This window comes from Seriola dumerili, unplaced genomic scaffold (assembly GCF_002260705.1).
Source record: "Seriola dumerili isolate Sdu_G_001 unplaced genomic scaffold, Sdu_1.0 BDQW01000149.1, whole genome shotgun sequence".
NCBI lineage: Eukaryota > Metazoa > Chordata > Actinopteri > Carangiformes > Carangidae > Seriola > Seriola dumerili.
The window spans coordinates 22153540-22180114 of NW_019174404.1; the positions used below are offsets into that span (position 1 = coordinate 22153540).

General features: G+C 40.5%; 1 protein-coding gene across 1 annotated transcript in view; it reads left to right on the forward strand.

The window, feature by feature from the left end:
- Nucleotides 1–26575, forward strand: part of LOC111225442 (gamma-aminobutyric acid receptor subunit rho-2-like) — a 77248-nt gene that overhangs the window by 21073 nt on the left and 29600 nt on the right. The window contains exons 3-4 of the mRNA XM_022750317.1: nt 16028–16095; nt 25869–26092. Coding sequence (XP_022606038.1) covers nt 16028–16095; nt 25869–26092 — 292 coding nt within the window. The remainder of the gene's footprint in view (nt 1–16027; nt 16096–25868; nt 26093–26575) is intronic.

A 26575-nucleotide genomic window follows, 5' to 3' on the forward strand; every position in this document is an offset into this window, starting at 1 on the left:
CACTGTGTGTGTCTGTGCTGCTGTGGTCAGTGAAGGTCAGGACACGGCTCTGTGTGCTATGTGCTCATCCTCAGTGTTTTTACCTTCTAATCCAGTGCAGCTGAAAAAGGTGATGAGTTTCATTTCACATCACATTACAGTCCTACTCACTGCTCTGCTGTCATTCCTGATCCTGTCACTCCCACCTGCCCTGTAGTAACCAGATTACCCACACCCACCTTCTCACCTGGTAATGATTACCTCATTAGTTCCATAGTATTTATACCGTCCCAGTTCCATTTATTCCCTGGCAGACTGTTTACTGTGCTGTACCTGGGGCCAGAGTCACAAAGACAGACTGTGTCTTAGATAGAACACAGTCAGACTTCAGATAGACTGAATGAATCTGTTGCACAAAGCAGTTTAGTTCTTGACTATCTTTAGCCAGACTGTGGTACAATGAATTCTGGGAAAATTAAGACTTTTTTCAAAATGAAAATAAATGGCAGACTGAGGAACTGCATCCAACCGCTGAGCCCCATTTACTGCAGCAAAAATGTTAGGCTTTTGGGAGAAATAAACAGGTACGAGGACATTTTACTTGAAGAGTTTAACAATAAAAAGAAATATCTCATTTGGGAAAAAAAAAAATCTCTGCAGTCGCTAAAAAATCCTTCCTTTCTCATCACTCTCTCCATAACAATGTCAGCAAACCAGATTTATAATCCATGTTTTCCTGTTTTTTGTTGTTGGGTGCTACTGATCAGTGCAGGTGTCGCTGATTAACATGTTACCATGGTAACATTGGTCTTAAGCCTGGGTTAGCCATTGGGTAAAGTGTCTAATGTGTTTGGCTTAAAATGAGTCAAGTGTTTACTTTTGTGAAACAGTCCTCCTTGCATTAGACCAATATATGAGATAAATTAAGACTGGACCAACACTACAGACCAGTCTTGAAATATCTTTGTGAAACCGGCCCCTGCTGTAGCGTTCCAGCCTGTTTGTGGACTCAGTCTTTTGCCCTGTTTGATTAGTCGGTCTGTGAATCTTACCTGATGCACTTCTCGCCCGGCCTCCCCTCCTTTGGTTGTTTTTGTCTGCAAACTTTAAGTAAAGATTTATTCAGTCTCAGAGCAGTGCATGACTTTTGACAGATGTGTAACATGGCCCCAGGGATGCAGGGCAGTTAAACCCAACCTTTTCTTTGGAATTGTAAAAATCTTTACCCAATGAATAGACTTATACACAGGAGACCAGAGAGTTCAAAAATCAAAGTCTTTACTTGAAAGCCAGAGGTCATACACAAGAAGTCAGTCAGCATAGCAATCAGGCCGTCAGATTTAAGTTACTTAGGACCCAAATGCAGACTCTGAGACAGGGTTGGCTCAGTTGAAGGATTTATTAACAAGTAAAAAACACCAAGTCTTGCTTAAAGGGGTGAGACAAGTCCAGTAAGGGAAAGCAAGAAATCCAAAAACCAGGCAAAAACACAGATGAACTGACAAAGACAACAGGGAGGACAGAGACTAAATACACACAAGGGGAGCGGATGACAGGGTAGTGGGGCAGACAATCACTATGGTGGGAAAACAAGACAAAGACAGCAAGCAAAACTAACTATTACAAGATAAAAACAGGAAATGAAGTAAAAGTCCAAACAAAGTCCGAAATCACGACACAGGCAAGGAGCGGGCAAGAAAAAAAAAATCATACACAGCATCAACTAGAGATGAGGATGGCTGGAAAACTGCCAGATTACCAACTGGTAATCTGGAGACTATTTGGCAAATGAAAGGGGGAGAGATTGGACTGTATATGCTACGTTAAAGAATTGCCTCGTGTACCAGGAGTTAAATCTCTTGGTGGACTGGATATACTCATACAGATATACACCAGTTTGATAGCCAACAGCTCTCTATTCCCCCGCTGTCGAATCAAGATAGACAAACACAAACTGATTGTGTCACGGAGCACAGTGTTAACAAGGAACTGGAAGACAGTCAAGTTGTTGGTGAGTCCGAATGGCATAACCAAGTACTTGTAGTTCCCAGTGGGTGTGTTGAAGGGGGTCTTCCAGTTGCAATTTTGACCAAAAAACTTAAAAAAAAAAAAAATTAAATTCAGGTATGTTTCATGCCTCCCTAACAAAAAACAGGAGAAAAGTGTACAAAAATAAAAATGCATCTCACCCTGTGGCTACCAGGACTGCTTTTAGAGAATATCTACACTTGTCAGGAAGAGGAAAAGTGAAGTAGGCATCGGCATATGTCATTTTAAAGTGCCTCTCAGTCTCTGGTCCAATCTGCAACTGCCACCTCACTGACACAACAAGGGGGTTTTAGATTCTTGTGCACTTGACTCGAGGACTTTCAGGTCTTGCCAGGTCAGAACGAGGTGCCGTGTTTTATAGGTCTGAGGCCAAGACTTGAGAATGGCTCTTCTTCTGCCGGTATCCCCACCTGGTAGGAGACTGGCTGATGAGCTGGTGTGCAAGGATATGTAAGTCTTTCTGCACTGTGGCCAGGTCTCCTTCTCTTCTAACTGAATGAAAAGCTGCTCACAACCTTCTTGCAAACAGCAACAGATATGGCTCATATGTTCTGCTGGACCACAGATTGGTAGTTGTGGTGAAGTGAGTCACATTTGTTTGCTGGTGGGCCACTGGTAGCGCTGTCTCTGCAAAAAACTTGCAGCCGAGCAATTCCTACTTTGGATCAGGTGTCTTAATTACAACACTGCACTAACTGGGTCCATGTCTCGATTTCTTTCTATTTTGGACTTTTTCGTCATATGAAATTGACTTGGCAAACAAAAAAGCCACAGTCATTTGTTTCTGGGCTGGTGTTTTATTTATGTGCGGGTGGAGATGCTGATGGCATTTCAAGTGGTGAAACAAATATGTGTCACTGCTATATTTGAGGCAATGGCTTTGAGGCGTATTTTGCAGCTAACTGGTGTTTGTTCAACATATTCGGTGCAACACCCAAACCACTGGCAGATGATGGAAATGCCAAACGAATTTCATGCCAACATGCATTGCACCCTCAGTTTGATATTTTCCACCCAGGCCTGTTTAGTGGAATTCTGCACATGAACAGAATTGGAGCATGTGTTAAGTAGCAACCTATTTGAAAAATGGTTTTTGCTGTTGTCCAAGTCCAAGCCATGTTTCTCAGATGGAAATTGGTGGATTGCTCCCTCTAACTTGGGGGTGAGTTAGTGCCCCAAGCGAGGGAGTTCAAGCATGTCGGGGTCTTGTTCATGAGTGAGGGTAGAATGGAGCAGAAGATTGACAGAGAGATCACTGCAGAAGGTGACAAGGGAGCTGAACTGGAATTTACCAGTTGATCTTTGTTCCAACCCTCAGCTGTGGTCATGAGTTCTGGGTAGTGACTGAAAGAATGAGATTGCAGGTACAAGCAGCTGAAATGGGTTTCCTCTGTAGGGTGGCTGGGGTCAGCCGTGGAGATATGGTGAGGAGCTCGGATGTCCGGTGGTAGCTTGGAGTAGAGTCGCTGCTCATTCATGTCGAAAGGAGCCAGTTGAGGTGGTTGGGCGCCTTCCTTTGGAGGTTTTCTGGGCACATCCGACTGAGAGGAGACCCCGAGGTAGAAACAGAACTCACTGGAGGCATTACATATCCCATCTGGTCTGGGAACACTCGGGATCCTCCAGGAGGAGCTGGAAAGAATTGCTGGAGAGAGGAATGTATGGAATGCCCTGCTTAGCTTGCTGCCACCGCGGGAGAAAATGGATGGACTGATTTTGTTGTTTAAGTGACGAGCAACACAATAAATAAGCACAAAGCATCGGAGACAATCCAGTTTTCACCGAACAACAACACAAACCTGAAAAGTCAGTCAAGGAATTCATGACCAAACAGCTACAACTCCCCACAGAGACCGTCAACAACGTCACACTAAAAAAGAAACTACAACAACCAACTATGGCCAGTCACTGCAAAATTTAATGACTTCAAGCAAATAGAAGTGGTTTAAAGACAAACAGCGTAAAGGAACGAACTGTGGACTCAATGACCAGTATCAAAGAGAAATCATGTTCAGATGTAAACAGCTGATTCCATCAGAAAACAAATGATGAAAGAAGGAATAAAAAGCAGTAATCTCTGTGGACAGACAGCTGCACCAAGACAAGGACATAACCCCCTGGCTCTACTCTACCCACTCATTTTGCACACACTCACACACAGCCACAATAGTCACAATTTCACTTCTGAGGACTCAAATATAAAGTGACAGCTACTATTCCCAGCAATTACTGCGCCCAAGACTCATTATCATTACAGTAAATGCCATGACCGGCACCCCAATTTCTTTTGCATTTAGTTCTTTTTGTAATGCTTCTTGTTGCTTGTGTTTGCGTCTTTTACAGACCCCACCTTGCCAATCACACACACACACAACCACACTTTTCAGCATTAATGTGCGACCCAGAGTGACCCTTTCAAAATGTCAGTTAAATTTCGAACATAAAAACAGAATCAGACCACAATAAATAAAAATCACAATTTACTTACATAATCTCCGCTCAACAGCACAAAACAGAGGGGTTTGCATTTTAATGAACAAAAAAGTATAATTCATCCATAACACCATTATCACAGACTCCAAATGACATTCTATAATTATTAACATATCAATCAACAACACCTCACTAACAATTGGTAATATTTATGGCCCAAACGCTGATGATCGATTCTTTTTCCATAATCTTTAAATCTCAAACATCTCCATCTGCCCAGTAATAACAGGAGCCAACTCTGATACAGTTATCCATCCATCATTAGACAATGTATCTGGCAGTCCGCTGAAACAATAAAGCAGTTCATGAGCAATTCTGGTCTTGATAGTTGGCGACTGCAGCACGCAGCCACAACTCATCCCATTCATATTCACGCTTTTCTTCTTTCTCAAAACTTCACCCTGTTAATCAAAACCATAAATGATAACCGCTGCTGGGTAAACCTCCTATTCAAATCTCTAGATTCAATAATTTCAAAGTTCTACTGGGAAAACAAGACACTGACAATTAAATTATACACTCTGCAAAAACCAAAAACACAAGGAGGAATTCAGATTTACCATTTTCAAGCCAATCTTTTAGACTCCATCCTTGTTTCAAAACATTAACAATAACAGCGACAGCGACTCTGACAGCCTGGTGGAAAGTTCACAAAATCATTAAAACCACTCTTGTCCCTTCTAATTTCACCCTTATATGGAACAATTCTGATTTTCTAAGTAACAAAAAAACATGGACATTTCCACACATGGGCTGAAAAAGGCATCACACATCCATCACAAACTGGCACCTTAAAAATAATTTATTAAACTAACTTATTTACATAACAAAACCAAAACAGGACATGTTGATTCAGTAAATTGGTAAATGCAATGTGAAAATGAACCAAACAAATGAAACAAAGAAGGGATGTTGCTGATGGGAGAAAGAGGGAGACAGACTGAGCTTTTAAAGGGCTGCCCAGCCAACAGCTCAAGTGAACATTAAAAAAAAGAAAAAAAACATCTTTAGCAAAATCACTCTGGTGTCATTCTATCAATATTTGCAACTTAAATCTTTTCCCAACCTTTTCCCATCATGGAAACAATGCGATCTATCTGATCAGACCAAGACAATAGATTATCTGATTTAACACCCAGTAATTTGGTTTCAGTGACCTGCTCAACTGATATTCTGTCTATAGACAAATTGAGTGGAGTAGCATTAGCAAGAACATTCCTACTTCCAAATACAATACATTTTGTTTTGACAATGGTCTAACATGGGATTCACACTGTGCATAAAACAGCCCTGACAACTGTACTCATGCCACCTGGCACTGCACACCCATCAAACACTTTTGGAAGGAAATCACAGAGACACTCGGTTTTCTTTGGCTGCCACATCCCACCATCCCCTGCACTCTGCCTAGTAGGAGACATATCAGCCCGGAACCTGAACTAATCAAACAGTAGATTATTCTTCACAGCCCTAACTATCGCTCACGCATTGCTCACTATGCTCACGCATTCCAACATGCATGTTGCTCACTGGGAAAACTGACTCATGGATTACATCTCTGTGGAAAATGTGCATCTGTCCACAGCACCACAATTGCCTTATTATATTTACGTATGTGTGTGTGTGTGTGTGTGTGTGTGTGTATTTTGTAGCTGGGTAGTGTTGCTTGTTGGGTGGGGGAGGACCTGTTGTTCACCTCCACGGTAGCTCGACCTGACCTCACCACTCATCATTAAACAACTTTACTATACTATAATTATTGTTATATATTAATGATATATTTAAATTTATTATATCATACATTTATTATTACTCTTCCTACAAGTATATTGAAACATGCATGCACACATATATTACACACTCATACGATACACACACATTTTTTTTTATGTCTGTCCATTATGTCACGCTTGTTTTTGTTATGTTACCAATAAAGTTGTTTAAGAAAAAAGAATATAAATTAATAAATGAAGGGAAAAAATTTAAAAAGGTGCAATTCAAATTTAATAAAATAAATCAACTATGCCCAGAACACTCAAATTCAAAAACACAAGGATCTGCTGTTATCTGTCTTTTAAATCTTACTCTTTAAATTGAGCTACTTGTTATGATTTGTTCACATTAGTAATGTTTGTAAAAGGAAGTTTCTACCATGATCAATTAAATTCACACAACATACTGTTTTCAGCTATAAGTCAAACGCATCACTTTTAGCATTAAGACTGTACAATACACTGAACAGTGACGCATGGCTGTTCTGCTGCTGCCATGACACTGCTGGGTGAAATAAACCAAGGCTCCGTGTCAGGGCTGTTATTTATAAGCCTTGAACCAACACAGCTTCATAGATATTCAGCGGTACAACAATACTTGATAACATCCATGATTGGCTGTGTTGAAAACATAAAATCACAGAGTTGGATAAGACAAAAACACATTAGCTGTGTTTGTGAGAGCAGTGAAAAAAAATAAGGCAAACAGACAAACATTACATTTTTTAGTTACATCAAAAAACTTGCAAACACTCAAACCCCTAATCAACGCTGGTTTTCGGCAAAGTCACAAAACATCATTAAAAAACTGTCAGTTAAATTTTCTCTTCCTTGGGAAAAACACTACACTGTATATAAGCAATGAAATACTTGTTAACATCCAAATGATGTTTTTTTTATACATGAGTGAAATAATCAGTCAACACCATGACAGTGTTTCCACTTTGAATTGCAGTAAATCAATAAGTAAAAAAAAAAACTGATTCAGACAGTCAGGGTTTCATATGTCACAAGCCTGAAGAACCAATCCTATCAAGTTGTGGGATTAAACCTGAAACCTTGTCAGTACAGAGAGAGAGAGAGTTAGCACAACCACTAACACTGTGTCAGCCACTGCCAGTTACAAGCTAACAAACAAATAAAAGCTGAGACAATACCTTGCTGCCACCATAACTGGGCAGTAAATTACATGGAAAATACACAGGCATCAGATCCTTTAAGTGACAGAACACTGTTGTGAGATCAGAGGTAAGGAGATATCATTTCCACATCAGTATCATTGTAATTGTCTAGTTTTAGCTTTAACTGGGAGGGCACTGCTGGCCTTGCTCACCCTGACAGCATGACATTGTTGTAGTATTTCTGTCAGCTCCAACCAGTCTGTCCATTCTCCTCTGACCTCTCTCATCAACACAGAGCTGCTGCTCACTGGATGCTTTTGTTGTTGCTCCATTCTGAGTAAAAACTCTAGAGACTGTTGTGAGTGAAAATCCAGGGGATCAGCAGTTTGAGAAACACTCAGACCAACAATCATGAAGCTCAAAGTCACTGAGGTCACATGTTTCCTCATTAACTAAAGCCTCCACCTGTAACGGGTATGGATAGAACCCAATAGCAGCACAAGTGAACCTGGTTTTAGTCTTGAAACAGTCTTTATTCAGCAGATTAAACAGGTACAGAGTTAACCCGAGGATGGCAGCAGAACTGGATTCAGGTGAGTATGGCAGGGGGTGGATCCGGACCTGGAGACGGAGTCGGTGGGGCTGACTTCACCAGAGAAGGTGAGCTGGTGAGGTGAGGCTGACAAGGTGGGTCTTTTGGTGGAGCAGGAACAGGCTGAGTGCCAACCAGCCACAGGCAGATGAGGAACAGAAGGCTGGTGGATTTACCGGGGCTGAGATGTGAGGCGAAGGTCGGAGGCAGGTCGGGTCGATACCAGGTAAGCAGTCCAGGAACAAGTGCTGGAGAGCCAGGCATGAGAGCGAAGACAATCTGGCAAAGAGTGAGTGGAGTGAAGCTGCATATCTACTGGCTTGATTGGAGATGGTGAGCAGGTGAGAGCAGCAGGTGAAAGCAGTTAGGCTGATGAGGGGTGTGGCTGAGCAGCAGAGCAGGAGAGGGGCAGAGCAGACTGTGACACCACCTGGATCTGTAGGGGTTTATACACTGCTGACACATGATTGACTGATTGGATAATCACATGAATAAACAGATGTACAGATGTTCCTAATAAGGTGGACAGAAGCAGGGCAGTTATAGGTAGCTATGCATTAGATAACAGGTGCATCTTACACCCACTGTCAATCACATTTTCTTTGTTTGTAGACCATTGAGCAAAGATGATTTTGTCACAGTTCATAAGACACAGTGTTGAAATACTGTTAAGTTGTCTTCAGTCCTCTGACTTTATTAAATACCTGTCACTGTCAAACAGCAGCAAGATCCATATGTGCCTGCTAAAGAAAGTTGCAGATGTGATTGGATCAGTCATGATCTAATGACATTTAATGTCAGTCTGTACTTTTCTGAACTTAATACAATAAACTGTTACACAAAGACTCTCTGTGAAAGGCAGGTACAGTATTTTGGGCTTTTTGTGTGGTGGAGGTTCTAAGTTAGATGATGAGGTCAGCTCTCCATTGAAGATGTTGGGTCAGGATAAGGCATCTTACCCAGTAACTAAGTATATTTACTGAAGTACTTTACATAGCTACCTTTGCTGAATACATTCATAACAGCAAGTTGGCTAACATTATCATGTCTACTGTAGCCGTCACTAATGAAAACAGACATGTAACATAAACCATCAAGTTACTGACACATGGAGGTGAAGAAAAACCAGTTCAGAGTCAAGCTGGACCCTTTACCCTTTGGCAGCTCGTAGGGTTCCCCTTAGTATTGGCTCCATGGTCAGACTGGGAAAGAAATTCAGCCTCAGACTGATCCACTGGAACCGGCCTCACACATGACACTGACAGAGCCGGTAAAAACTGTAAAAAAAAAAAAATGTATGGTTATTTTGTCAGTCCACCAGTCAACCAGAATTTGAACTGGCAGTCCTGATGACCAATCCACCTATGCTTGGGTCTCACCTCTTTCTTCGTCTCAGGCCTTTTTAGATGAAAACGTGGTTTCTTCTTCAGTGGAGGAAATTCTGAAAAGTCACTTTCACCTGAACTCTGCATACTGCACTGTGACATCTCGCCTGTGACCAGAGCCTGTATATATTTTTAAATGTGGGGAGGGCCAATGGTTTAACAGGAGGGACTCACATGCACTAACATGCACACACCTTCGTCCTGGCTACTAAACCAATGAACAGAGAAACTCAGATTACAACACAGGATAGAGGGTGTATGACTTCATTCTCTGCTCAGGATGACAATACTCCACTATATCTTTACATAGAAAACAGTTGTTTGCTGCTGTATTTATAATCTCAATTAGTGAACCTTTAAGTACAATTTTGAGGTACTTGTACTTTACTTATTTCCATTTTATGCAACTTTATATTTAAACCCCACTACGTTTATTTGCAAGCATTAGTCACTAGGTACTTTTAAGATGAAGATTTTACACAATGGATAATATAACAAACTTAAAATACAACAAATTGTTAATGATGAAACCATTCACCAATTTTTCCCTTTGAACTTCTCACGTGGTTCATTTAAAAAAATCTATCGAATCCAATGATGTCATATATACGTAATAGTCCAAACTATGGCGGAGCCAGCACTTTTACTTTCATACTTAGACTAAGACTTATGAACTTTTATTTAAGGAGGATTTTTCATGCAGGACTTTTACCTGTAATGGAGTATTATTACATTGCAGTATTATTTGCTGGATATACTTTTACTTAAGTAAAGGATCTTATTACACCTGATATTACCAGAGACAGAAGAGACAGGTGTTGGAGAGATTACCTCTGCTGATGATTTCAGGTCTGGGCTTTTCAGGGCCAGGGACATGAGTAACAACCACTGCAGCATTTTTCTTGATGAGAAAAAAATCAGTACATCTCTTAACTTTGTACTATGTATGTTTTAAGGTTGTGCTGTCTCTCAAGAAGGAGATCAGTCAGAGCCAATCAGAGGCAGAGTAGGGGCCAGTCTTGAGCTGGGAAAAAATAACACTACAAACACGCACAGATCTGTTAAATGTCAGATTTATGAGAGTTTGGTTGCATGTGCGACTAAAATGGTTGTACTCCAGAGTCCTGCTTTATGTTAAATTAGTGAAGCATTGGCTAATGAGGTCACTATTAGAGCAGAAAACCATTTAAGCCTAATGTAACAAGAAATGCGACACACTGGATGCCATTGTTCCAGTAAGTATGGAATAATCCCAAACACAGAGATCCCTCCACAGACCCTCATCTGAGGGGCTTTGGTATCTCTAATCTAGAATTCAGTGTCTCTGTGAATCTCTGGATTAGAGGCTGTATAGATGCAGCGTGGTTTAAATCGCCTGTAAATCTTCCCTCCTCTATGCTAAATGTCACATGTAATGCTGTTAACCCTTATGTAGAGGTCAGGTCATGGCAAAAATGCTAAAGAAATATGAAACATTCACAGATATCCCCTACTGTAAAGCAGAATGAGATGTAGTAAATAAAATACTGGCACCGCCTACAGGTTCATTACATGCACTGTTATATTAACCAATCAAGAACCAGCTTATTTGGACATAGCAATGCTTGTTTGAACATAACGATGCAACGATGCAACAATGCAACATAACGATGCAACAGAAGCCCTTTCACTAGAGATAGAAAAGTTTCTCTGAAAAAGCTGAAAGTTGGTTTTTATGAGAAATGTTTGAAATTATTATTGCTTGACTTTCCTCTTTTATATTAAACTAACCCATGAACAGAATTCAGAGTTCTGTTTTGATCACTTGTACCTCTGTTAACTTAATGTGCTGTGATGCCTCATTCATATACGCTACTGATTCCTGGATTCCACACCAGTTAAAACGTGAGTTCACGTGGAACTTAATAAAATCACTTTTATGTTTTTTAAATTTAAATCCCTAAGTTTGGCTCCATGAAACTCACATTGATATTTGACCTGGGAGACATTCACTCAGGATCAGCTCACTATGAAACCGACCAGCTTCTTTGTTTGTTCATTCAATCTACTGTAGACACTAGTGGTATAACAGAAAGCTGCTGTCCATATCTCTATAGCTTTATTTTCACAATATTATATTTATTCAGACTTCTAATGCTAATGATCCTACCAGTCACATCCCATACAGTCTGAATCATTTTAGCTGCTTACAAAATATACAAAATACATAATATTTTAACCTTTTACCTAAATTCATCCATTATCCATCCATGATATTCCGCTGATCTGGGGTCGGGTTACAGTGGCAACAGGCTAAGCAGGAGGTTCTAGAAATTCCTCTCTCCAGCAATGCTTTCCAGTTCCTCCTGGGGGATCCCGAGGCATTCCCAGGCCAGATGGAATACCACTTATGAACCACTTTAGCTGGCTCCTTTCAATGTGAAGGAGCAGCGACTCTACTCCGAGCTTCCTCCGGATGTCCGAGCTCCTTACTCTATCTCTGAGGCTGAGCCCAGTCACCCTACAGAGGAAACCCATTTCAGCCACTTGCATCCACGATCTTATTCTTTCGGTCACTACACAGAACTCATGACAATAGGTAAGGGTTGGAACCAAGATCGACTGGTAAATCGAGAGTTTTTCCCTCTGGCTCAGCTCCCTCTTCACCACAATGGTTGGTACAATGTCCATATTACTGCTGATGCCATGCCAACCCACCTGTCAGTCTCCTGCTCCATCTTACCCTCACTCATGAACAAGACCTCGAAATACTTGAACTCCTTCACTTGGGGCAGTAACTCATCCCCATCCCAGAGGGAGCAATCCACCATTTTCCGGCTGAGAACCATAGCCTCAGACTTGGAGGTGCTGACTCTCATCCTGGCCACTTCGCACTTGGCTGTAAACTGTCCCAGTGAGCAATAGAGGTCATGCTGTGATGAAGCCAATAGAACCACATCATCTGCGAAAAACAAAGACGCAATTTGGAGGTTCCCAAAGCAGACACACTCCTCACCTTTGCTGTGCCTCAAAATCCTGTCCATGAATATCACAAACAGGATCGGAGACACAGGACAACCTTGGCGGAGACCAACATTCACTGAAAACGTGAGAATACGGACACAGCTCTCACTTTGGTCATAGCAATGGGCCCGGTACCCCATACTCCTGAAGTAGCCCCAACAGACAATCAGTCGGAGCTTCCTTTCCAGCACCCTGGAGTAAACTTTTCCAGGGAGGCTGAGCAGTGTGATACCCCGATAATTGGAGCCCACTCTCTGGTCCCCTTTTTTAAAAATGGGAACCACCACCCTGGTTTGCCACTCCACAGGTACTGTCCCCGACCTCCATGTGACATTGAAGAGGTGTGTCAGCCAAGACAGCCCTCCAATGTCCTGAGCCTTCAGCATCTCAGGGCGTGTCTCATCCACACTTGCCGCCTCGCCGCCAAGGAGCTTCTTGACTGCCTCAGTGACCTCTGCCAGGGTTAGTGATGAGACTTCCCCTGAGTCTTCAGGCTCAGCCGACTGTTAGCCAGGTTCAGGAGTTCCTCAAAGTACTATTTCCACCACCCAACATCATCTCCAGTCCAGGTCAGCAGTTGTCCTCCCTGACTGAATACAGCCTGGGCCGAACGGCTTGCCAAAACTTCCTTGAGGCCAAACGAAAGTCCTCCTCCATAGCCTCTCTGAACTCCTTCCAAACCCAAGTTTTTGCTTCCACAACCACCAAAGCTGCCGCCCGGTACTGATCTGCTGCTTCTGGAAACCCCTGGGCCAGCCAAGCTCCTAAGCGCTGCTTCTGCAATGGAGACTTTGAACATGGCCCACTCAGACGGAGGTGTGAGTTGAAGACCTCACACCCTCACTACACACTTGGGTTTACCAGGTCTGTCCAGCAGCCTTCCCAGCAATCTGATCCAACTTACCACCAGGTGGTGATCAGTTGACAGCTCTGCCCCGCTCTTCAGCCAAGTTTCCAAACCATATGACTGTAGATCTGATGATACGACCACAAAGTCGATAATCAACCTTTGGCCTAAGGTGCTCTGGTACCAAGTACACATACAGTATGAGCTACCTTATGTTCGAACATGGTGTTCAATATGGCCAAACTATGACTAGCACAGAAGTCCAATAACAAAGCACCACATGGGTTCAGATCAGGGAGGCCGCTGCTCCTAATCACGCCCCTCCAGGTTTCTCCGTCGTTGCCCACATGGGCATTGAAGTCCCCCTGCAGAATTATAGAGTACCCAGACAGAAGCCTTTCCAGGATACCACGAGAGACTCCAAGAAGTTTTGGTACTCTAAGCTATTGTTTGGTGCATTAGCACACACACAACAGTCAGAGCCTTCCCCACTGCAACCCTCAGCCACATAGTGGCAACCCTCTCGTTCCCTGGGGAGAACTCCAACACTGTGGTGCTTCACCAGGTCGTGTGAGTATATATGAGATAATGGACACTGGTACTTTTAAGACAGTCTCTCCTCATTTCCCCCTGTATTTTCAAGACGTGAAATCAATGTGCTACAATTATAATTACAATATCTTGTAATAAATGGTCTTAATTCATGTTTTTATTATTATTATTTTGCCAATACTTTAACATTTTGACGAATTTTGTCATAAAGTTCACAGTGCGGTGAAAACGTGAGATGGATGGCCTCTAAAATCATGTCAATAAGGTCTAAGCTGTTTTTTTAACCATGATTTTTGAATGATGATTTTTGAACAATGATTTGTCTTTCTCCCTTTTTTTGTGTTTCATCCACTCGGTTGTCTTTTGGCCATTTAGGCTACACCCAAACCAATAAGTTTTAGTTTTAAAATTCATCTCTTGCTTCGTTTACTCAGAGACTTCAGAAACTCTGCTGGACCAGTTTTATTTTGAAAACTGTGGGGTTATGTTGTGGTCTGGATGGACCGAAAACCTAGAGCTTTGGAAACGGTGATTTAAACACCCACGGTGTGAGTAACACCCAAGTTTTATCTTTGCTAGCACCTGTTCAGTTAAATTCAGCATTTTAATGCTACAACTGTCTTTGTTGTTCCTTGTTGGTAGTATTTTGTGTGACTAACCAACTGCAGAGTAGACAATCTGTTTCCTGTTTACACCGGCTCGCCCATGCCCAGTGTATGTGAATGGTCATGTGATATGTGTTTTCAGGTGTGTTTCTGATACAGAGCTAAAACAGTCGTCTGGATGGAGATTGTTGTTGTTTAAAAACTAAAACATATCAGTGGATTTAGCCTTAGTTTTACAAGACAGGTCATGGAGTGGAGTTGATCTTCCGGGGGACATGGTGCCACGGTTGAGGGAAAACTGAACCCATATGCAGACAACACAAAAAGGGGTTGGTGGGGAAAAAAAACAATTTTTTAACAACAAAAAGTATTCACAAAAGTTATCCAAAAAACAGGTAGGAACAGAAAACCAGAAAGTCCAAAAAAAAAATGGGAACACGGGAGCATGACAGATGGGAAACGAGATGAAGGCAAACTGAAGCAAAAGAGAAAATCCAAATACTCAGAGAACAGGAGCAAGAGACTGTATGGAAACTCAGAGGAAAACAGATGAACTGACATGGACAACAGGGAGCACAGAGACTAAATACACAGAAGGGAGGCAAAAGTGATTGAACACAGGTGAAACACATTAGGGTGGGGCAGACAATCACAAAGGAGGGAAACAGGACATAAATATCCAGGAGATGCACAGGAGAAGTGATTTCAAAATAAAGGAAATCAACCAAAAGCCCAAACATAAATTGTCCAAAAGCCAAAAGAAATAGTTCTGTGAGGGCAAACCATGTCACATGGGTGTGATTACAAAACACAGGATTGACAAAATCATTAGGATTCATGCTCAGTTTCTATTGTAAATGCTGTACAGTAGTTTTTGTGGTTCCCTGCACCAAACTGTTGGTGATAAGATCATTTTGATTGGATGATGGTGCAGTAGAGAATGTCAGGGGGATCACCACAGACATGAGGAATCCTCCTCTGCAAACCATGAATATCCATGAAACTCCATGACACGCTCAGCAGCAGGTGTTGAGATTTCTTACTCTGGACCCAAGAGCTGAAATGGTGGACAAACATTTCCATCCACAGGATCTGCAACAAAGTGGAAATGTAAATCACAGCATGGAAACATTCAGGATGTTCCCGCGAGGACTGACAGCTTGGTTATTATTTCATCTTGCAAACAGTTTAACATAACATCAGCAGATTTAGATGTTTCCAGTGGGAATGATATGAAATGCAAAGACTTTGCCTCAACTTAGTTTAGGTTTGGATAAACAGAAAGTGTCAGACACCATCATTCATTGTTCCTATCATATTTAGCACATTAAGAGTTATTAATGCTCTAAGTTGTTTGTAGTGAATCATCTCACTGAAAAGTAGCATATTGATAAAGAAGGGTACTGGAGGTTGTCAGGATGAATGTTTAATATCACTGTTCATTATTAATATACACAATATTAGGAACATATGACATTAATCCAATTTTCAAAACATTCACTGAGCTGAGTGGAGGAAGGCAGCCAACTGGTAAGATCCAGAAACCGGCTTGGCAGCAGCTTTGCTTCCTGTTACATAACACTGTGCTTTCACATGCATCAGTTCATGATATACTCTTTTGTTCGGCAGGTCCTGCAATCCCTGTTGGAGTGGATGTTCAGGTGGAGAGCTTGGACAGCATCTCTGAAGTTGATATGGTAAGAAAGTCTGTATTTATCCACATCTGTTTACACACCCACCAGTTCCATTTAATTATTAAGTGACATTTAGTGTTTCGGCAAATACCCCAAAATGTTTCGTTCAAGTGTCAAAGCCTGTTAGCAGCCGGGGGTAAAGGCCAGGTGATGCTGTTATAACAATAATAGGATGGATGGATGGATGGAATCAGTTTTTCTATATAAGCTTTTTTCTGTCACATAACATGATGTCTGTCAATAGCAAAGGCTAAAACCATTTAGTTAAGTGTTAAAAGTGTCTTAAATCCAGTAACTACATGTAAGTGGAGCATATAATTTTAGTGGGCCATACTGCAATAATAGACCAAGGGAAGAACATACGGTGGCACCAGTTGGAATCCTGAAGCTGGTCCAAAAAATGGTGCAGCTCCTGCTGTTTGGATGAATGACAATAAATCAAATATGCACATTTTTATTTTAAGCTATCAATATTAAAGAGGAGATATTATATCCACATTTAGTGTTCATCTCTAAAATACATTTACATGCTTTAATGTTCCAAACACAATATTTTCCTTATACTATTGTACTCTATTCAGCTGAACTGAAACACTGAGACTGTCCTCCTTCAAAAAACGAGCCCACAGGTCGTCTGTCCAGCAGGTTATTATGACCCATAGATATGTTTTGTTGCTAGGCGACATCTAGTGGTCGTAGTAATGATGACAGGAGCAAAGGGAAAAACGTAGTATAGTATAAGTGAAGTAGTATAAAGAGAGACAAAGTCCATGTCAGGAGGAGGTTGTGGTGGATGGATGGGTCACCAAAACACAGGAATATGACACAGGAGAGGTGTGTTCGACTCCCATGTGAAACCGGTAGTTTATATTGTTTCTGTTATCCATGACTGTTCGTTGTTATTATTGTAACAATGATATCAAAGATCATCTGATGTTGAGGAAATACTTATTTTAACCCAAATCATGATCTTTTCCTAAACCTAACCAAGCCATGACTGTTTATTATAGTAACCACAGCAACGTTGGGTGCGCTGCTCTTGGTACAGTCGCTTGTTTATTATGGTAACGATGACAACGAGGGTCTAGTACGCATGCCACCGTAGGGGCGCTATTTCAGGAGACACCTCTATGGGTCGTGTCAGAGGGTTGGAGGACTTGTTTGAAACACTTTGTTATTGCTGACATGTTTTCTTTTTTCTTCTCTTTATTGAACTCGTAAAGCACAGTGTAAAGAGGTACAATCAGTACAAATTGATAATTGTTGCTAAGTATGTTCAGTAGTTTCTGTGCTGCTTTCTTTTCCATATAATTCAGTGATTTACATTATAGAACTAGTTCTTTCATTAAAACAAAAAAAGACTTGTGTCTTAATACGTTTACATTTGTGGATAAAGAATTTTCATAAAATAAACAAAAATTCAGCTTTCTTATCCTCCTTAATGTAATGCCATGTCTGGTAAAGACTAAGAGAAGGAATTCTGGAATTTAGCCAGTCATACATATCACACCAGAATCTGTTACTATAAAGACAGAAGAAAAATAAATGATCTGTATTTATCCGTAATGATCCATATAATAATCTATATATATATACATATCATATTCCTCATCATATTCCTTCTTATGAAGGTAATTTTCAAACGTTAGGCTGTAATCTTGGTAGAATAGGTTGACAAATGTTATGAGACGCCTGTGCTGAATTGCACAGAAAATAGAATGATTGTAAAGAAACTTGTTTGGGAAAACCTTTTTTGTCTATTAATCATCAGTGCTTGGAGATTGGGGGGGGGGGGGCAACCATGTGAAGTAATGCATTTTAAACCAGTAACATAAAGGAAGTTGGTATGCTTCTAATGACCTTGTCAAATTGTTTACAATTCCATTGGAAATCTAATTTCACACAAAATACCTCAAAAGGTAAGAAGTTGCCGAATTCATCTACCAAGTGCATGACAGATCAAACTCAGAAAAATAAAGACTTATTTCTAAAGAAAATGAAAATGCACTTCCAGGGGGGGGACATCATGTGGTGTGAAATTGTGCTTGGATAATAGTTTCCAATATGACAGTGCTTGTGAATGGAATGAGGATAATTTAACAGGTAGTTTTTAAATTTAAATTCCACCAATCTTTTTGAAAATCTCAGTTGGAACACAAAACCAGAAGCTGTTGTTACTCACTAGAAACAATCTTAACCATTTGATCTTTCAGGTTCCATTTAGTCTATGGCCTGTGACCGCCATTTTCATATCTTCTTACAATGGCAGCTTCTTTTAAATAATGTTTTTTTATTTTCCAAATATAGTCAAAATTTAATTTGTTGATGGTTTTCACTGCTTTGTTAGATATGGAAAGACAACAAAATGGATAAATGCATCTTGACAGACTTTCCATTTCAGTGATATAAATGTGACCAAAAAGGGAAAGATCCCTATTTAACCATCTATCTAACCTTGACTTATATTCATCCATTTTAGTCCATACATTTAAAGTTTCACATAATTTAGGGTCCTTTGTGACATGTACACCTTAATATTTGGCCGAAAGATTTGATTGGGATACCATATATGCTGTCATAAGATGGCAGTCAATGTATGGCTAACAATTCACATTTATTAATATGACAATGTACAATTTCAAACATCTACATAAATGGCCATATCAATCTAGCCAGTATTATTCATAAACATAGCCTATACATTTAAAGAAAAAATGTTTAATCAAAGTATCCTTTTGTATTTTAAAGCCAAATCTAATCTAAATCGAATGAATCTTTGCTTTGTTGCACAGCTGCAGGGTTGACCCATGTATATCAACCACACTGTTATAACAGTGCTAGTTATGAAGAGGAACTCAACCAAAAATTAAGTATAAATCAGTATTAGGCTGCACTTTTTGTTACCCCTGATAGTTATTTTGCCTTAGAAGCACATGAAAGAGTGCGTAAAGAGTGAGTTGCGAGCGCAGAAAGACACCTGATGGAACTGTCTTTTGGGATTCTGTTTCTGGCCGTTGGAAGTTCATTGAAACACAAACACATTAAGCTTGACAGTTAGCCCGAACTAGCCTACAGAGCAGGCTAGTTCAGCAGTATAAGTTACCATGGTTACTGAGCAGGGAATCCCATGAGCCACAGGACTGGAACGAAACTCTGACTTCTGTTAGCGAGACTTAAGAAAATACACCAGGATTTTCCTTCATCTACCTTGATGGAATAGATCCCGGGTTAACGAGCACAGCTGTGTGTTAAAGGTAAGACAGCAAGCATCGCTGACGATGTAATAAACATCACAATCCTCCACACTGAAGTTACAACAACAGCACACTCTGATGAACAAGTTCACCTGTTGATTAAAGACACACCAAGAGAGAGAGAGAGGGAGGGAAGCTATCACTAACTGCTGAGCTAAAGCAACTAGCAGATCTGAACAGCATGTAAGCAACTGCTGAATTAGTGAAAGCCATTAAAAGGAGCAGAGAGCTCTAGGTGCTGGAGCAGAACTATTGTAAGTTTAAATGTACAACAGGTAGTTAGACACTGTGATGAAGAAACCAGCAACATTAATTGTGTTCAGACAGAGCAGCAATAAACTCTACCAGTAACAAACTCCAGCGACTGCAGATGAGACGCTGACTGCAGCACGTGAACGGTCACTGTTACTGTTACTGAAAAGACATTTTACTACAGTAGAAGTATATCAATGTGTAGAAAGGTGCTCAGATAAAAGTACAAAGTGAGTCAGTTAAAATGTTTCTGAGTAAACGTGTTACATTTTTAAAAGGGGGACGGGGAAAACATCTTATATGGTGATAATAATGATATAGCTATGATTGACTTCATTGTCTGACTTTATCATCCATCTCAGTGGAAATTCATCTCCCAAAGAAAGTACAATAAAAATCCATACAATTAACAAAACATGCCATTAAAAACGTATAACATGTACATAGTGCAATAGTGCAAATAAGCATGTAGCAGCAGATAGGTTAAATAAATAAATACATTCCAAGAGCAAATCTTATAAAATAAGAATATGTGTTACAAGTGTTCCCAGCTTCAGTCATTCTGTTTTCAGCCTGACAGCATAGGGAATAAAAGACTTCTTGTATATGTTCCAGCTGGCCCTTGGAACCCTGAATCAATGGCCAGACGGAAGCAGTTGTGATGGCTAGACAACTGGGTCAGAGCATCTCCAAAACTGCAGGTCTTGTTGGGTGTTCTTGGTCTGCAGTGGTGAGACAACCGGTGAACCAGCGACAGTGTCACAGGCGCCCAAGGCTCATTAATGTGCGCGGGGAGTAAAGGATCATTTGTGTTGTCTGATCCCAACAGAAGAGCTACTGTAGCACAGATTGCTGAAAAAGTTTCTGTTGGTTCTGACAGAAAGGTGTCAAAACACATAGTGCATGGCAGCTTGCTGGGTATGGGGGCTGTAGCAGACATACCTGGCCTGGCATCAGTCACAAGCCATTAAGGAAGTTCATTATAAGGACATGCAGAGTTACAGACCCACAATTAATAATACACAACTGACATTTCCATGACTCTTCCCACCATCAAACTATCCAACTGATAGGAAACAGAGACAAAGGACCCTTATCTCACAAACAGTCCATGCTTTTACCATGCCAGAGAGACACAGAACCAGACCAAAGGTCAATGGGTCAACTCCAGAGGATCAACCAATGGACACCAGGCAACTGGAGAATATAGGCAAAATCTCCAGTTTGTAACAATAAGACTCTGTCTAATGATATTTGATTGTTTCTTATAGAGGACAAGTAACAACAAAGGGACTGATTAACACTAAGGTGTGAATCCTGGTCTCTCAGTGCCATGCATGAACACACACACCAACCTCCCTTCCTCTGTCCCTCTCTAGATAAGAGTCATAAACTACAACCCACATTCCAATCCTGGGTAGTGACCAGCAGAACTCTCTTCACAGACACAGATCTGAGGAAGAATGTAAAATAATATATATAATAAAATAATATAATATCTAGCTGTTCTGTAACTCATGAGATGTTCCTATGCAATAGTTTAATCCCAAACTTCTATCCCATAGAATGTTTGAAATGTAACAATGCCCTTCATGTGTACTGTCAGCATCCTTCACACAAGGTAACACACACACACTACATGACATCCAGAATGTCCATATTATTATTATTACAGTCAAAGAACTGCTGTGTAATCCACATTTATAGACTATTAGCTTTAGTAAATGTTTATATTGTTGTTTGATCAGTTAACCATTTGTATCATGATTAATTCCAGGTTTGAAGGATGTAATATGAAATCAACACTCCTATTACTCCTCTCTGCCATTATTAGTGCAAGTAGTTTTATATGTTATTTCATTTAATGTTTTGTGGTCATGGTGGAAGACGGATGTGCGAGTTTATAAGTAAACTCTAGAATAAAATTATTCCAAACTTCAGTGGAAAATGACTCTTTTCTACAAGTGGAAACACAGGAGAAGACGGATGACGCCCCTGAAACATGCGCCAGCCCCCAGGGGATAAAACAGTCTTGAACAATTCACACAAGGTCAGAAAGGTTAGAAGTCAGAACGTAAGAAGAAGGAAAAAGGCCCAGAGATGAGAAGATAGTAAGAAAAGAGAAAGTAAGAAATGCTAAGAAACTCAAAAGATGCGAGAAGCAAGAAACAAAGCTAAAAGCTAGAGGCTGAAAACTGAAGCTAGAAAACGATGCAGAAACTAGAAGCTGAGATCAAAGCCCGGCTCTGTAGCCATGTAAACTCTTAGCTCTAAGCTGCTAGCCACAAACTCATTGCTCTTAGTCATTTTTGCACTTCTCGCGTCTTTTATTTTTCTTTGCCACAAGCTCCAAGTTACATGATTTTTATCTACATGCGCGATCTTTTATTTTTATAAGCCAAGTCAAGACCAACTGAACCAAAACCACAGAAGTGCCTCAGAGTAATTTTGTAACTTTTAAATTGCTCCAGAAGCTATGCATACTTTCATTCATGTTGAGAAGAAGACATTACTGAACAGAATAGTACATGTCATAACGAGCCTAAAATTACTCATATCATGTTATTCATTTTGAGATATTTCAGAGAATAACAGAAGAGCAATGCACATGACCACTGTAGAAGTACTTCCTGCATACAGTATATAAGTCCTTTTACCTTTTATTTTGCCCTGTGGTAGGCAAAAAAAAACAGTTTCTGTCTTTGTTCAGGCAAAGATGGACTTTACATTTCCAGCAGTAGACATGTGAGAAGTGATTGCCTGTGCAGTGCTTGCATCTTTGTCGGGTTGCCCATGTTGGGAAATGATCAGTACCATCCTTTCTCACATCAGGAGGCACTCTAGAGTTTGGTCTTTTACGGGGAGGTGTTGCATCTGGCTCCGGAGAGGATAGTGGTCTGCCACACTTGATTCTGCCCTTTCCTGCACTTGTGAGAGAAGTGCCAACAGAAGCCTGAAACCTTCTCAAGGCCATGGGTTTCATCTGGGGCTCCAGTTTCTTCTGGTCTCTTCTGAACAGGTTCCATGCATTGATGACTGCCACTGTGACAGTGTGCCACCAAATGTACATATACCATCTTCGGGATCTGAAGCTGAATTTGTAAAGTGCAGACAGCATATCAAGGAGGTCAACACCCTCCCATGAACTTGTTGTATGCTTCAACAATGGCTGGTCTGGGAACCATTATGTGTGTTTTGGATTTTTCGATCCCAGCGCTTCACATTTCCCACTGGTTCAATGCCAATGAAAGAAGAAAGTAGGTTCACAGCTTTGTTGTCACACCATCTTACAGTGATGTTGTTGTCCTGGTTTACTCTAAAATCCCACGATCCTCTTCCCTTTTTTCTCAAATCTTTTTCATCCATCATGTTGCGGTCTTTTACCCTGTTCATTCGCACTGTGCCTATGTACTGGATTCCTCTTCCATTTAGGTGTTCCAATAGCGGAACTGATGTGAAATAGTTGTCAACAAAAACCTTGTGATTTTTTTTCCAGTTGGAAGGGTTGATGTCATTTTTAGGACAACATCCCCAGTAACACCAACATCAGGTTTCTCTTTGTCTGGATTTTCTGCACCTCGACAAACATCAAAATCATAAAGAAAGCCACTTTGTCCGGCACGTGCCGACATCTTGAACCCCCATTTGTGAGGTTTTGCTGGCATATAGACACGTAGGTGAGATTTTCCCTTGAATGGCACCATCATCTCATCAACTGCATGGCATTCTTCAGGAGCTATGCAAAGAAATTGTTCTGGTAGTTTCTGTAACCACGGCCTGAGTTTCCACAGTTCTTTCTATCTTTCTTTGCATCATCAGACACACTGAAGTTGTCCTGAAAGTGAATCAGTGTCAGCAATTTCAGAAATCGGTCTCGAGACATTACATCACAAACTGTGGGATCTGCTGCTCACGTCTCTGACTAAAAATACTAACTAAAAATAAAGCAAAAACAACACAAATCATTTCTGGAAAAACCAACAGGGGGGTCTCTGTGCAGACTGATGAGGAGGAAGTAACTCAGACGTTTAATCTGGGGCTTTAAAAGTAACAAACAGTACTAAAGACATTAAAAAGGAACATAATCAGTTCTTATTTCTTAGTTTTTGTCAGGGCTAGCTGCTGCATTCTGTACATTTGTTGTTTGTTTTTTTTATCCATGTTTATGAATAGACCTTTACAGTCGTCCAAACATGACGAAATGGAAGCATATATGATTTAACATTGGATTTCTGAAGTTCAAAATTAAAGAGATTCTGGCAATATTCCTTAGATGTAGAAGACAGAGTGGATAACGCTCATTAATATCTAATTTAGGTTGAGGCTGGAATCCAACATCAGGTTTCTGACAGAATATTAGATATGTTCGACAGGATCTGTGTGTGTGATGATCAGCGCCAATCGCCAAAAGAATTAGTGGTCAATCTGTTGGGTGAAAAAAAGTCAATGTAGCACTGTGTTTTAAACAAATTTAAACAAAACAGTCACCTATATAATCCCATATATTTTCCTCCTGTGCAATGAAGGGTAAAACCATCTGATACAACAGTGTAGAGGTTTAAGTAAATGACTTTTTCTGGCTTCAAGTGAGTTCAGCTCCATCCAACTCAGAACAATAGATTTTTTTTTTTGTTTGTTTAATTTTGAATGGTTTACTGTCTGTTGTCTGGTCAGTTTAAAAGATGTGCAGAGCTGAGGAGCTTTGAATGGCTGAAATAGTTTTTTGTCTGTTGGGCAGTTGCCAGGCAGAGTGACTGAATGATGTGAAGTCAATAGGAAGGGAAACAGGAAGCTGAGGAAATCTCATTAAATGCTGACAATAGAGCAGTTAAATGATGGCCTGTTTCTCCAGCTGATGGGCTGCGTGTTGGTTCATACAGCAGCCAGATCTCCCCGACTGTTCCACTCCTGTCAGTCACGTCTCTCTCTGTGTGAATGCAGGTTAGTGGACAGTATACGTGTCCACAACTTAACTGTAAAGTAATCCCTATTTCCCTATCATATAGTCTATATGAAACATAGAGTCTACAGTTTGAATAGAACATTATTGTATATGGTTAATAGATGAAATATAGAATTAGAATAATAAATACACGAATTAGGGAAAAGAAAGGAAAAAGACTAAACAAATCACATGCACGCATGCAAAACAACAACAACAAAAAAAAAAAATAGTTTGTTTAATTGGTAAATTGTCAGCAGTCATGTCGGCTGTAAAAAAAACCACCATACAAGATAATACAGATTTGAGAGAAGAAACATACATTTTTCCTTTATGGAAATGAAAAGTTTAATTCATAACCCAGTGGTCCTCAACCTGGGGGTCACAGAATCATTTCAGAGCGTCACCAGATGGTTGTGGAGAAAAAAATAAAATAACATATGAAAAATACAATATTTTAGTCAGTTTTTTTCACCTGCACCAGTGATATAATTTGCCTTATAATAAATCTTATCGGGTGTGTTTTTGTGAGAGTCAAAGTGTGCACGCACATGAGTTTCTGACACCAAAAAAAAAATGCTTTTGTACCATGTCGTGGCTTCTCAAAAAAGTATTCCCATTCAAGGCTCAACAGGAAGTGTCTCACATTAAATAAAGCCAAAACCGAATTAGTTGTTCTGTCTGAGCTCTTCCGGTGTGAGTTTCGTACCTTCCATGTGTTATATTGTCGTGACGAAGTTGTAAATCAGGAGGTTCCGCACTGTTCAGCCATGTAGGACAAACCGTCATCACAAACAAAGAATTATTTATTATTTATTTACGTGTATTAATCAGTGCATTGACAATAATCACTCGAAATGACTCTCTGTCTCTGTCTTTCGTTGATTGTCCCTTCACTTCCCTGTAATGATAATTAGGGCCAAAAGTTGTATTTACAACCACGCGGGGGGGTCACAAACACCAACGTGATTATTCTGGTGGGTCGTGACTCCAAAAGGTTGACAGCCTGAACTGTTTGTTTGTGATATTTGGCAAAGGCAGGGAATGAAAGAATAATTGAATTAAATGTGATTTTCCAGCTTTTGGTCCCATTCCCCTCCCTATAAGTCAAGTTGCCCAATGATGACGTCTTTTAAGCAACTGACTCAGAAAGAATTGTGGAAATGATGGGACATTGAATGCACCAATATCGTGCAATAAACTAGATCAGTCTGAGTGAAAAGGTGGTTAGTTTGTGTCTTAAACTTGGATGTGACTTTGTAAATGAAAACTGATTGGGTGAATACAGAGATTTGATTCTAACGACAGTCTTCTACATGCTCCACCAGGACTTCACCATGACCCTGTACTTGAGGCACTACTGGAAGGACGAGCGTCTGTCGTTCACCAGCAGCACCAACAAGAGCATGACGTTCGACGGTCGCCTGGTGAAGAAGATCTGGGTCCCTGACGTCTTCTTCGTCCACTCCAAGAGGTCCTTTATCCACGACACCACCACCGACAACATCATGCTGCGCGTCTTTCCTGATGGGCACGTCCTCTACAGTCTGAGGTCAGTGGCATGTTAGCGTCATTTTCAGCCAACATTCCCTGCTAATTTATAAACACATTACATTTACATTCATATACACACTTATTAATGCTGTAGGAAACTGCATACATTTATCTTACTCCATATTATTCAAATCAAATGGGTTAACTGAGCCAGTGGAAAATATGCACTGCTACTTGATGTGCTTTGAAATGTGTTTCATCTCTGAATCCTAGGGGCAAAATCAATGAAGGAAAAACGGTTTTCAACTCATTACCGTTCAATTCAACTCCATTAATAAACAGATTGGTACGCAACCCTGTCATTTGACTACACTCGACAGGGTTGCATGTAGCAGGGTTTGCAAATTTAGCCTGCGATCCACTATTATCAATGAGGGTTTAGCTAGCTTGGAGGGACATGGTGCATGCTAACTATGGATAAACATATTTTTCTGTATACTGAAGAGAAAGTATGTGATATTTAAGATATCTAACAATGATG